General features: G+C 40.5%; 2 protein-coding genes across 2 annotated transcripts; both read left to right on the forward strand.

The window, feature by feature from the left end:
- Window positions 1-1,285: 1,285 nt before the first annotated feature.
- Window positions 1,286-5,000, forward strand: LOC103945740 (LRR receptor-like serine/threonine-protein kinase HSL2). The gene is made up of 2 exons (XM_009356331.3): window positions 1,286-4,094; window positions 4,424-5,000. The coding sequence occupies exons 1-2, from the start codon at window positions 1,511-1,513 to the stop codon at window positions 4,810-4,812; spliced, it is 2,973 nt and encodes a 990-aa protein (XP_009354606.2). The 5' UTR covers window positions 1,286-1,510; the 3' UTR covers window positions 4,813-5,000.
- A 4,272-nt stretch (window positions 5,001-9,272) lies between these two features.
- Window positions 9,273-10,223, forward strand: LOC103945785. Its single transcript, XM_009356369.2, has one exon. The coding sequence runs from the start codon at window positions 9,273-9,275 to the stop codon at window positions 10,221-10,223; it is 951 nt and encodes a 316-aa protein (XP_009354644.2).
- The last annotated feature ends 2,286 nt before the right edge of the window (window positions 10,224-12,509 follow it).

Genomic DNA, 12,509 nt, shown 5'->3' on the forward strand with positions numbered 1-12,509 from the left:
GCTTCTTCCAGAAAGCACTTTAAGTACTTTTCTAAAATTTACTTAAATTTTTATTAAGAATTGGTTCTAAAAACATTTTCACCAAAATCGTTTTCAATCATTTTAAAAGCATATTCAAACGAACTTTTATTCTTTTTCTTCAATGTTCTTAACAACCTATGGAAGAGTTTACAAAGTTGACTACAATATATGCATTTACTTAATATATTTATTCTGATTAGATACGAAAGGGAAATGAGTTTCATATATCTTTTTAGTTTTTCACACCATTCTTTATTTATAGACATTAAATTAAATAAGTTAAAAAGAATCAACGACTCAAATTAATCAAGGGGTTGTAAAAGATTAAAAATTGTGTGTCAAATTCACTTTCCTCAAGTAAATTCATGTACAGTACCAATTCCTCCGTACGTTAAGGTGTCATTTCTAGTCGATGTGATTACAGTAATACCGCTCCTAAAAAAAGGAGAAAATCAAAACTGTAGAAACCGAGTACTGCCGATTCTAAAATTGACGTGAACCAAACATTTTGCCGTGCTTGCTCCTCAAACTGGCGCTATCCTTCACAAATATCACACTAGTGTTTGACTGTTTGATGCTTAATTAGCTAGGTAAAGCATAAATTCCTAACCATGACAAACATGACATTGTTCCCCACCCAAGGAAAAAATGGAAATAACTTTTCCCAATTGATTCTCATTCCTATCCTCCTCTGTTCCAAATCCAATGTCCCTCCCAAAAAAATCAAGGAATCACATGGAAATAAGACCATACTAGCGCTATTCAGTATTACGGTCTAGTGATATTTTTCTTCATTTGTAAGCGAAAGATCTTAAGCTTGAATCTCGTAGATGGCGAACTCGAAACCAAATTAGGTTGCTCATTGTATGACTTAGCCAAACTCTTCCCTTTCCCTAATGTAGAATATATCATTATACTAAAAAAAATAAAAAGAGAGAGAAGCCATACTAGCAACCAAATCTCTCCGTCTTCTAGACACCAAATACAACGGCGCTAGTTCCCTACTTTCAAATTTTTTTCTTTACTTTTCCCATTTCATTTTATTATTTTTTCTTCTTTTTTGAAAGTATAACCGCCCATCAATTTTTGTCTTCTACTTTAAAATACCTTTGCCAAGTTCCAACTCACTACTAAATATGTCACTTTCTCCTAATAAACCCATATCGAATCACGTTTCATTTGCTCCACTTAGCAGTAATATCCTTCCAAAATTAATTAAACCGCCTCGAATACATTGAAAAATTTGTGGCGTTCAGTTTCGATTAACCTACCAAATACCAAACCCTTCTTTCTCTCACAATATCCAAAAAGATGAAGCAATAAAGCCCCTTCCATGTGAAGCCCCTTTGAAAATTCAAACCCTTCTAAAGCCTCCCCTCCCTCCCTTTTAAATCTCCCTCTCAACCCCTCAAACCGCTGCTTATGTTTATAACATGAACTTCATTTCCTCACTCTTCGAACTTTGATTTGTGTCTCCATTTTTCTTCAGATGACACAATTAGCACCCCTAATGCCCCTTTTAGTATTGTTTTCTGCGCTGTCATGCGTTTTAACAGTCGCAGCATCTTTGCCCGGGGATACTCAGAACTTGATTCGGGTCAAGGCACAACTGTCCGACCCGGACGGAAAGCTCGACGACTGGGTTCCGGGCAGCAACCACAGTCCATGCAATTGGACGGGAATCACCTGCGACCGGGACAACCACTCTGTGCTTGCTGTAAACTTATCCGAGTTCGGTGTTTCGGGCGCGTTCCCGTTCGGGTTTTGTAGCATTCGGACACTCCAGAACCTCTCTCTGTCCGCCAACTTCATCAACGGCTCTCTCCAAACCAACACCCTCTCTCTCTGCTCCCACCTCCATGTTCTCGAGCTCCACGATAACCTCTTAGTCGGAACATTGCCCGAGTTTCAGCCGGAGTTCACCGACTTGCGAATCCTGAACCTCATAAACAACAACTTCACCGGCGATATCCCGGCGAGTTTTGGCCGGTTTCCCTCCCTGCAAGTCCTGATGCTCTCCGGGAACTTGCTCACCGGTACAATCCCCAAGTTCTTGGGCAATCTTACCCAGTTGACTCGCTTGGAACTCGCTATCAATCCATTGAAGCCCGGCGAGTTGCCTTCCGAAATTGGAAACTTGACGAAGCTACAGACCCTCTTCGCCCCGCAATGCAACATCAGAGGCCGCTTACCAGACTCCATCGGAAACCTCGTCTCGCTGATGAACCTCGATTTGTCTACGAATTTCCTATCCGGTCCGATTCCGGCAAGCATCGGTGGATTGAGGAGCGTGACGCAGATCGAGCTGTACGAAAATCACCTGGTCGGCGAATTGCCTGAGAGCATTGGAAACCTGACCTCTCTCCGGAACTTAGATCTCTCTCTGAACGCCTTCACCGGAAAATTCCCAGAAACAATTGCAGGACTGCAATTGGAGTCTCTGAATCTCAACGACAATCTCCTCTCCGGGGAGCTTCCTCCGATCTTGGCCTCCAATCCGAAACTGCAGCAGTTCAAGATCTTCAACAACAGCTTCTCCGGCTCCCTCCCGGAAAATCTCGGCCGATATTCCGATTTGGCAGAAGTCGATGTCTCGACGAACAAGTTTTCCGGCGAGCTGCCGAAGTTCCTCTGTTACCAGAAAAAGCTCTGGAATTTCATCGCAATGGCGAACCATTTCTCCGGAAATTTACCCGATACGTTAAACGAGTGTCATTCTCTCGGATACGTTCGAATCGAATTCAATGAGCTCGACGGCGTCGTTTCGGACAAGTTTTGGGGTCTGCCTGGTCTCTATTTCGTCACGATGAACAACAACAGATTCAACGGCAGCGTTTCGCCGTCGATATCGGCGGCTACTAAATTCTCGACACTTAAGATCTCCAGCAATTCATTTTCTGGCGAGCTTCCGTCGGCGATTTGTAAGCTTACGAACCTATCGAGCCTCGACGTGAGCAGAAACATATTCTCCGGCGACTTGCCGCCGTGCATAACGGAGCTGAAGATTTTGCAGAGGCTGAAAATGGAGGAGAACATGTTCTCCGGTGAAATTCCGAGTGCAGTGAGTTCGTGGACCCAGTTGGCGGAGCTGAACCTATCTCACAATCGCATAACGGGTCGGATCCCACCCCAACTCGGTTACTTGCCGGTATTGAATTACTTGGATCTCTCGGAGAATTTACTCACCGGTGAGATTCCTTCGGAGTTGACCAAGCTAAGGCTCAATCAGTTCAACGTCTCGAATAATAAACTGTACGGAAAAATACCTACTGGTTTCGATTACAGTCCCTTCAACCTGGGGCTACTGGGTAACCCGAATTTGTGCAGTCCGGATCTGGATCACTTCCCTACCTGCTCCAAACCCAGATCTCCGACCCCAATTTTGATAGCCATTTTATGCGTGTGCGTTGTACTTCTACTCGGGTCGGTTCTTTCGTATTTGAAATTCCGGTCCAAAGCTTTTGGCGGTAAAACGAAGCGGCTCTGCAGGGTCACTACTTTCCAACGGGTCGGGCTTAATGAAGAGGAGGTGATGCAGTCTTTAACGAAGGAGAATCTAATCGCGACGGGCGGTTCGGGTCATGTTTATAAGGTTAAGCTGAAGACGGGGCAGACCGTGGCGGTTAAGAAGCTATGGGGCGGGGCAAGGAAACCCGAAACTGAATCCGCTTTCCTGTCTGAGGTGGGGACTTTGGGTCGGATCCGACATGGCAATATTGTAAAATTGGTGTTTTGTTGTAGTGGTGAGGAGGACAGTAGGATTTTGGGATATGAATACATGGAAAATGGGAGTTTGGGTGACTGTTTGCATGGTGAGAAGGTTGGGCCTTTGGCGGATTGGGCCAAAAGGTACGACATTGCCGTCGGGTCAGCCCATGGGTTGGCCTATCTACACCACGACTGCGCTCCGGAAATCGTCCACCGGGACGTGAAGAGTAACAACATACTATTGGACGAGGACTGGACCCCGCTTGTGGCGGATTTTGGACTGGCCAAGACTTTGCAGCGTGACATGGCGGCCGGAGGTGGTGCGATGTCACGGATTGCTGGGTCCTACGGCTACATTGCTCCAGGTGAGGTTTTTTTAAATTTTTTTGGTTGGTTGCTTAATTTTGCTTTTTGGGTGTCTTAATAAATTCTCTAGGTGTCTTACTATCTGCCACGACAATTTTAACTTTGCATCTATTCTTGCTATCTGCTTTCAAAAGAAGTTTTATCGACAATTGTCAAAAGTTGATGTGAACAACTGTTAACTGTTGATGTATTTTAGTTCGTGATAACATATGTATTATAGCATATTTCAACTTATTGTTGGGACTAATTGTAATTTGATTGCTTTGGTTTAAAGGAACATTATATGAACATATATGCTAAACCTAATTGTGTTACATTTGGTTTGCAGAGTACGCATACACGCTTCAAGTAACTGAGAAGAGCGACGTCTACAGCTTCGGTGTGGTGCTGCTGGAACTGATTACTGGCAAGAGTCCGAATGACTCGTCCTTTGGTGAGAACACAGACATTGTGAAGTGGGTTAGAGAGGCTGCAATGTCTTCTCCTGAAGTAGGAGAAGGCAGCAATGACAAAGGTTTCTGCGGCTCCAATCTCTGCCGGATAATCGATCCAAGGATTGATCCGTCGACATGCAACTACGAAGAGATTCAGAAGGTTTTGAAGGTGGCTCTTCTTTGCACTGCTGCATTCCCAATTAACAGGCCCTCCATGAGAAGGGTGGTCGAATTGCTTAGAGATCAGAAACCATCTCGACCGTCCAAAATGATAAGCCTTTGATTCGTTGTTGAATAACTCAGTTACCATCAGTCAATGGGATTTCGTAGCATTGTGTGTAAAGATTAGTGGTTCAAAAATGGCCACCTTGGTTTAAAATATTGCTCATTTTCAGCAGTTATAATGTAAGAACTAGAAGAAGAGAAAAAGTTTATATATTTATGAAGTAAACATCTAGTATTTGATTGCCACTCGCCACTCACTCGTTTCGGGTTTAAATTCTCTTCCTCCCTTCTCTTAGTATAGCTTCAAATAGTAATATCGTTTTGTGAAGAAAATGATTAAGAGCTAGAGTTTGTGGTTGTAGTTAATGGTTGCAGTTTCTTTAAGACAAGGAAAAAAGATAAGAAATGTAGAAATCTGTGAAGCATGCTTACAACTAACAAATTGTTTCTCATCTCGTTATCAAACATGCCAGTTTAGACTAATACGTGTTAATCATTGTAATGAGGTGAGTAAATGTTGGGGATAAACCTACTTTTTGTATGCATGCATGTTCCTTTTTTATTTTCTTTTCAGTTGTGGGGAAAATTAAATAGCACTCAAAGAAGCTTATGTAGGCTCCACGATACGAACATATGGAATTTTTCTAAGTGAAGTTTACAAGGTTTGAGTCCTCCATTTGTTCATCTTGAAAGGTACATTTTCCTACTTCCAACCAACTTCGTATCTTCATATTTTTCTTTTGCTTTCCAATAGTGATGTACAGCTTTTTTTTTTATTTTTTTTATTTTTTTAATTTTTTTATTTTTTTTGTAGAGAGATTTTGATAACACAACTCGAACTTACAAGATGTGTCATACAAGTGTGTGTGTGTGTGTTCTTCAGTGATCCATTTTTTGATCCGAAGAGATTTACACAATTAACAAATGAGATACAATCCCTATATGGTTGCCACATACTAGAATTAGGTGCAAATGATATAATTTAGTAAAAGGACAATCGAAGTGATAAATCAAGCATCGAATGCACACATAGAGCCACCGTTAAAATAATAAGGTCACATCACACTACCACTAAAACAGAGAAATCACACACTTGCTGAAGTGACACAACACAAAACATTAACCATAACTAGCAAATTTGAGAAGGGAACCGTTAGTCAATTTGATTTCACAACGCTGACTACACTGCTCCTAGAGATATCCATAACATTCACCAGAGGAGCCGCCTCAGATCTGACCAGGTAATGCTGAAGAGCGCAAATCCCCCTTGGAGAACTAGTCATAGCAAGTGGATCCAACCCACAACAACCATAAATCGTGCCCAAACCCACAAATCTAGCCCACAAAGAGCATAGGCTGGGATAAGGAAGAACTTCGTCAAACGAAGGGCTATATGCAAAATGGTGGGAGATGGGATGGTGAAGGGAGGTGCGAGGTATTGGAACTAAATTCGCACACCGACATGTGTGAAGGAGATGTACAAACACGACTACTTGTAAAACAACAAACGATCGAACGACAACTTGGAACTAGTGGGATATCGACCAACGATCAAGTTAGTAAGCAATATATGAGACTTAAACAGTGGGTAAGACATTAAAGTGTGCGATATTTACGTTACCAGAGATGAACCCTAGATGAGTGTATTTATACTAGCTAGTTGGAATTGAGACTTTTTAGGATATATAATCCATATTAAACCGAGAGAATCCTTAAAATATATCTAGAGATAGATATTGCTTTCTTTTAGGAGTATGATTACTTGCAGTGTAGGCCAATCCTTAGATTGTAGGAATCTCCAAGAATATGGAAACTATCTAACCCCTACCGAATTATATTTTCATGTCTTGCGGAACAATAATGGTCAATCTCAGCGAAGTCGACGACCATCGTCTATCTTTCTAAAACACAAGATGATGGTGGCATTGCTAGTCTATTTGTGCAGTTGAATTCGACCACAGGTGTTGAGTCTATAATCGCACTTTTGAGGTATTCATATTCTGATTCGCCTTACTCCGGTTCTGGAAAATCATGGTCACACAAGGTAAGGAAAATGGAGGGGAGAAAGGTGAGACGGGGGACAGGTGGCATGGCACGGGTTTGGGGAAGCGGAGGGAGAGTGGTGGTGCGATGTGTGGGAGGGGACATAATAGACGATAGGAAAAACAGCTGGAATGAAGGGGCAGAGGGCTGCCGCTGACTCTGAGTCGGAGCAAAGGGGCGACAATTGTGATTTTTTAGATCTAGGATTTTGGAAGAGAGAGAGTTAGGGAGGATACAAGTTTTAGGATAGTGATGTATACTTCTAGTTTATGGAAAATGCTACCCTTTTGGATTTGGTTGCCCACCTTTTTTTCTTAACATCTGTTTAAGAATTTGTATAAAGGATATCATTCTTTGTATATTTAGGGGTGCATGTTGGAATGGTGTTTCTAATTTCGACATTAAAGTTTCTAAATCTGAACTTGAAATTTATGAATTTGAATATTTCTAAAAAATTGGAATGCATATAGAATTAAAAAATTTCGAACTTATTGCAATATTTTCAATTCGAAAGTTTTCACTTATTTCGATAAATTTTTTGGTTGTCCCACCTTTCTCTAGTTGTGCCATGCCAACAAATTGCAAAAGATAGTAAATTCTAATCAAGTGAAAGACTATACAAATGTCCACACCTAAGGCAAGCTACATACAACCAAGCAATTATGCCAAACTAAACAATGCACCTAAACTAAGCATACTCGAGGAAGCACCAGCAAACATCCAAGTAGAGTTTCAATGCAAATCACACGACACACATAAAAAAGTAAGGAGAAAAATCAGAAAAGACAGGCACACAGATAGGATCGCACCCCTTGCCTATGAAATTCAAAACCCTAACGTTCAAGCAAAGGAAAAGATGGAATCATGCTCGGATTTAGCACTGGGGCCAATAGAGAAGACAAAGAAACAGGAAGAAATTCAAAAAAGTAAAGAGAGGAGGTTGAATGAAAATTAGATTGATTACTATTCCCCCAATTTCATGAAATAGTGTGCCAAACAAACTCGTGTATGCCATTTTGTGTGTATCGTGTTTCGACGAGTACAGAAGGGGGATTCAATACATCCATACACGACAGACGCACATGGTCAACAGACTAGAAGGTGCTAACGAATATGCATGCAATTATTTGGAAATGAGTTTGTTTTTACTGAGTTGAATTCCTTCATGAGACCATTTGCGATCTAGCTTTCGTGATTGGACGTGATTTGTAAATTGACTAATTAAAATTAGATTAATCACGTCGATTTTGGATTTGCAATGTATATCTTTCTTATAATACAAGGATATTAAAAAAAAGAACATGGTATCACATAAATGTAAAGTCTATTAATCACTTGAGTTATAAATTACTTACCACGTACATTACTAAATGCTTTTAAACTAATAATTGTAATGTTTCTTAATTATTTGAGCTATAAACTTACTGTGCACTTACAAGCTTACTGTGCACACTACTACATGCTTTTAAACTAATAATTGTATGATGTCCATTTTTTCTGTGTAATTAGCATTACACAAGCTTGATTATATTACTAACGATGTGCTAACATTTATGTATGCATAAGAATTAAAAGCAAAAACATTGAGAAGCACATAGGATAATTACATTAATGGTGATACAAACTTAGGTGGAGAAGTGGAGAACATGACCTTAGCTAATTTAACTAAACCCAAGAAATTTTTTTTAATCATATATGCGAACCGATGAAAGCGTATTATTTATTATCACAGAAAATACTGATAATCCTGTGCTAGCTAGGGTGGGTAACAACCAATTTGGGCGGAAGGCCAACCCTATGTACACAAATTAATTTTCTTAAATTTACAAGATGTTTAGTCATTTCAAACGCAAAATGTTAATTACGTTGGATCTCGTTATCTCAAATTCATTTCAAAATACAATGTATTAACTGCTCTTATGGTATATTTTTCTTTGGCTAATAGATATCCCCATTGCCAAATTAATCCAAACTGCGTCCCTTCAAGCCATGTCATTAAAATATATCCTTGGATTGTTTGTAATTTCTATAGCTTACGAGACAGAAGAGGCATGAAATGCAACGCATACAGATACATATATACATATACATACATACAATACATACATACGTATGTATATACAATACATACATACATACATACATACATACATACATACATACATATATATATATATATATGTACAGACAAACGCATGCAATCACTGCCCCAGTTTTCCCGATTAAGCAAAATACAACCTACATGTATTTTGATATAGGCTTCTTCTGCCATCTAAATCTAGAAATTGACGTTAAAACGTATCCAGAAGTACTCGCTTCCTTCGACGACTCTTTCGCCCAAACAGTTGCAGATCATCACAAAAAAATGCGTCTCTCTCTCTCTCTTCTCACCCTCTTCCTCCACCAAACCATCCAATCAAAACTAAATAATTAAATAAATATAACCCCATTTTACATCTTCATCATCTTCACCAAATGGCACCATCAACAACAAAGAACCAACACACGAAGCTCCCACCAAAACCCACCTCCAAATCGACGACTGCCCACGCAAAACAGCCGCTAGTCTGCTTCTCTGTCGCAGCCTACGCCAAGTCCGTCGTAAACCACCTCCACTCCTCACCCCACACAATCCCAATCGAACAAGGCCTGACCGACGAAGAGCTCGCCTCCCTCGAAGCCGCCTTCGACTTCACCTTCCCCACTGACCTCCGTGCCATCCTCAAGGAAGGCCTCCCCGTGGACCCCGCCTTCCCCAACTGGCGCTCCTCCTCCCACCAACAACTCCGGATCATCCTCAGCCTCCCATCCCGCAGCCTTATCAGACAAGTCTCCAACGGAACCCTCTGGTGCAAGTCGTGGGGTCCGAAGCCCTCACCACACCATCGTCATAGTGATGTGGACGTGGCAAACCAGCTGTTGAAGAGAGCACCGGTTCTCGTTCCTATATACCGGAACTGTTATGTGCCTTCCAGGCCGACCGTGGCGGGGAATCCTGTTTTGTACATTGACGCGGAGAGGGTTAGGGTTTTGAGCTGTGACATTACTCGGTTTTTTCGCCAAGAGTTTGGGTTCATGCACGTGCCTGTGTGGGCCCCCAAGGTGGCCCGGAGGATCGAATTTTGGAGCGATGTGGCGGCGCGTGAGGATAGGCGCGGGTGGTGGAGTAGTTATAAGTTGGCGGAATGTTTGCAGGAGGTGTTTTGGAGGCTGAGGGAGGGCGGGTGGGAAGAGGAAGAGGTTAGGGAGATGATGATGACGGATGGCTATGGTGGAAAGATGAGAAGTGGGCCCTACGCGATGGGAGATGGCAATGACGAGGCGGGAGTGGGGTGGCACGTGAAGGTGCTGTCTGTGGTTTTGTTGCGTGGGGGTTGGACCAAAGAGGATGTGATAGACTCCCTTGGTCTTGGGGGAACAGAATGAGTAACATGCTATGCGCTTCTTCATAATTAGAACCCTCATTTGCAATGGTGAAGCCAGGATTTATCGGGATGAGGGACGAACTTAAAAGAGTGCAAGGTAGGCAAGGATCATTTTGGAGATAATATCTACGAATTGCTTCACGATAATTAGGTGGATAATCAAACATTCAACATCTATGTCCAGGGTTTGCGGGAAGGTTAGCTAATATTTCATCCAACTCAGTGGCCTCGCTTTGTTGTGAACTACTCAGAATATTCGAATGAGGACTTGTTGGAATATTTGAAGGAGGAGGAGGACTACTCGAAATATTTGAAGGAGAAGGACTACCCGAAATGTTTGAAGGATGATTTAAGCATTGTTTCTTATAGTATCGTTCCATTACGTAACTGTAAAATGAAAAGAAAAAAAATTCTTAGACTCTTAATCTTAGAGTACACTATACTAATATGCATAATAAATAATTCAACCAACAATTCAATTAATCAATACCAATAAGCATACAAATTATTCAATAAATAAATATTCAATTCAACTAATCATATGAATAATTGTATACATTATGTAATAATTCAATTAATCAATCAATAATCAAGAATTCAAATTTTAATTTTCACCCTAAAAAATAATTTCATAATTTCATATCAATAATCATAGAATTATATTAATAATCAATAATCAATAACCAATAACCATATTAATGCATTACCATATGATTCTATACCAATTAAACAAAATTCGTATTAAATAATTAATTAAGGTTAGAGATTATAAATTTAGGGATTCAAAATTCGTATTAAATTGGCCTGGGTGTTTGAGCACAGTGTTCTTCCTGTTTTACCCTCGCTCATTCTATGTTATTACAAGTCTACCACATTCCTTTTGACACGTGGGATCGCACTCCCCTTCATCCTCACTTCTTCCTTCCTAGTCGACTACCTTTCCAGTCAAAACCTTCTGCTCAAAGGGCATACAAAAACAACTGCCCTCTCTTTCCTTGGACGAAGACGAAGGAAGACGCCACCCACCACCCATCCTTCTGCTTCTCCTCCACTCCAACCTTCGGCGGAATTCCCCCGTGTTTCCTCGATTCCAAGGAGAGCAGTAGCAGCAAAATCAGTCGGTTTTCTGGTGAGGGGAGGGGCTGAACCACCGCTCCAATCTCTTTTTCCGACGAGGGGAGTGGCAGCCACCACTCCTCACCCTCACATGGCTTCACCACTGCTCATTTGTACCATCATCATTCGTAAATTAGTCCATTACTGTATTTACAAGTAACATATTTTTCTTGCAAAAATTTCATAATTAGAACCTTTAACTTTTTAGACTTTATTTTAAGATCATTCTTACAAAAAGTCATTCGACTTAGAGTTCGTTTAGGCATCCAAATTTATGAAATAAATCAACGGTGTATGTACTAAGTAACATATTCATAGTGTACCGTTCATTCATTTGATACATTTGGGTAAAAAATAATTTCTTATTAGAATAATATTTTGTGAGTATGATCTTCAAATGAACATTATTAAGTTGAATGCTTCAAGTTTTAAAATTTCTACGTTGAAATACTTTTTTTTTTTTTTTTTTTTTCATGTGAGAGGATAAGTTTCACTACTAGGAATAACATCTTGGGCGACGAAGGGGAAACTGTTGCGCAAAGGGAAAAACCGTCATCGGAAACATTTGGCGATGAAGACTCTGTTGTGCAAAGCTCGTGACGTCAGGCATTGTGCGAAGGAGAAAATGTCTTCGTCGCGCGAAATTAAGATTGTGCGACGGAAGTCGTGGTCGTTGCGCATGTTGAGCGACGAAACTGGGTTTCGACCCCCAAATTCTTACGTGACGGTGGCACAGGTTCGACCCTCAAAGTTTTGTGTGACAGAGGTTGTTGTTCGACCCATAAACCTTTGCGTAACAGATCTAGAGGTCGTCGCAGTCAAATTTTAAAATTAGTTTTTTAAGTAATCTATTATTTATTTGTAAATTAGTTTTATAAATATTTTTTTTTCATTTATGTAAAAGTGAATTTAATGAAAATAAATATAGAAAATGTAAAGAAGAATATTGAATTGAAAAATTATTGTAAATGTATATACAATGGAACAAAAGTATTTTTAAATTCTAAAACAATTTAAAACAAAACTAAAAAAAGAAGTCGACATCACAATCGCCAGCTGGTGGTGTTGTTGTGTTATGGGGCTGGGAGGATATAGCCGTTGTGGCGGGAGGTTGGGAGGTCATTTCTGGAGCTAGTTCAACGTTGGGGAATTGAATGTTAGAGATTAGAAG

The sequence above is a fragment of a genome, unplaced genomic scaffold, assembly GCF_019419815.1.
Source record: "Pyrus x bretschneideri cultivar Hongxiangsu unplaced genomic scaffold, Pyrus_bretschneideri_v1 Contig18, whole genome shotgun sequence".
NCBI lineage: Eukaryota > Viridiplantae > Streptophyta > Magnoliopsida > Rosales > Rosaceae > Pyrus > Pyrus x bretschneideri.

Bases quoted from the DNA above. Each gene is read 5' to 3' on its own strand.
- LOC103945740 (XM_009356331.3), top strand. From the start codon at position 1,511: ATGACACAATTAGCACCCCTAATGCCCCTTTTAGTATTGTTTTCTGCG. The intron at 4,095-4,423 runs GTGAGGTTTTTT...TTTGGTTTGCAG, and splicing joins CTACGGCTACATTGCTCCAG to AGTACGCATACACGCTTCAA.
- LOC103945785 (XM_009356369.2), top strand. From the start codon at position 9,273: ATGGCACCATCAACAACAAAGAACCAACACACGAAGCTCCCACCAAAA.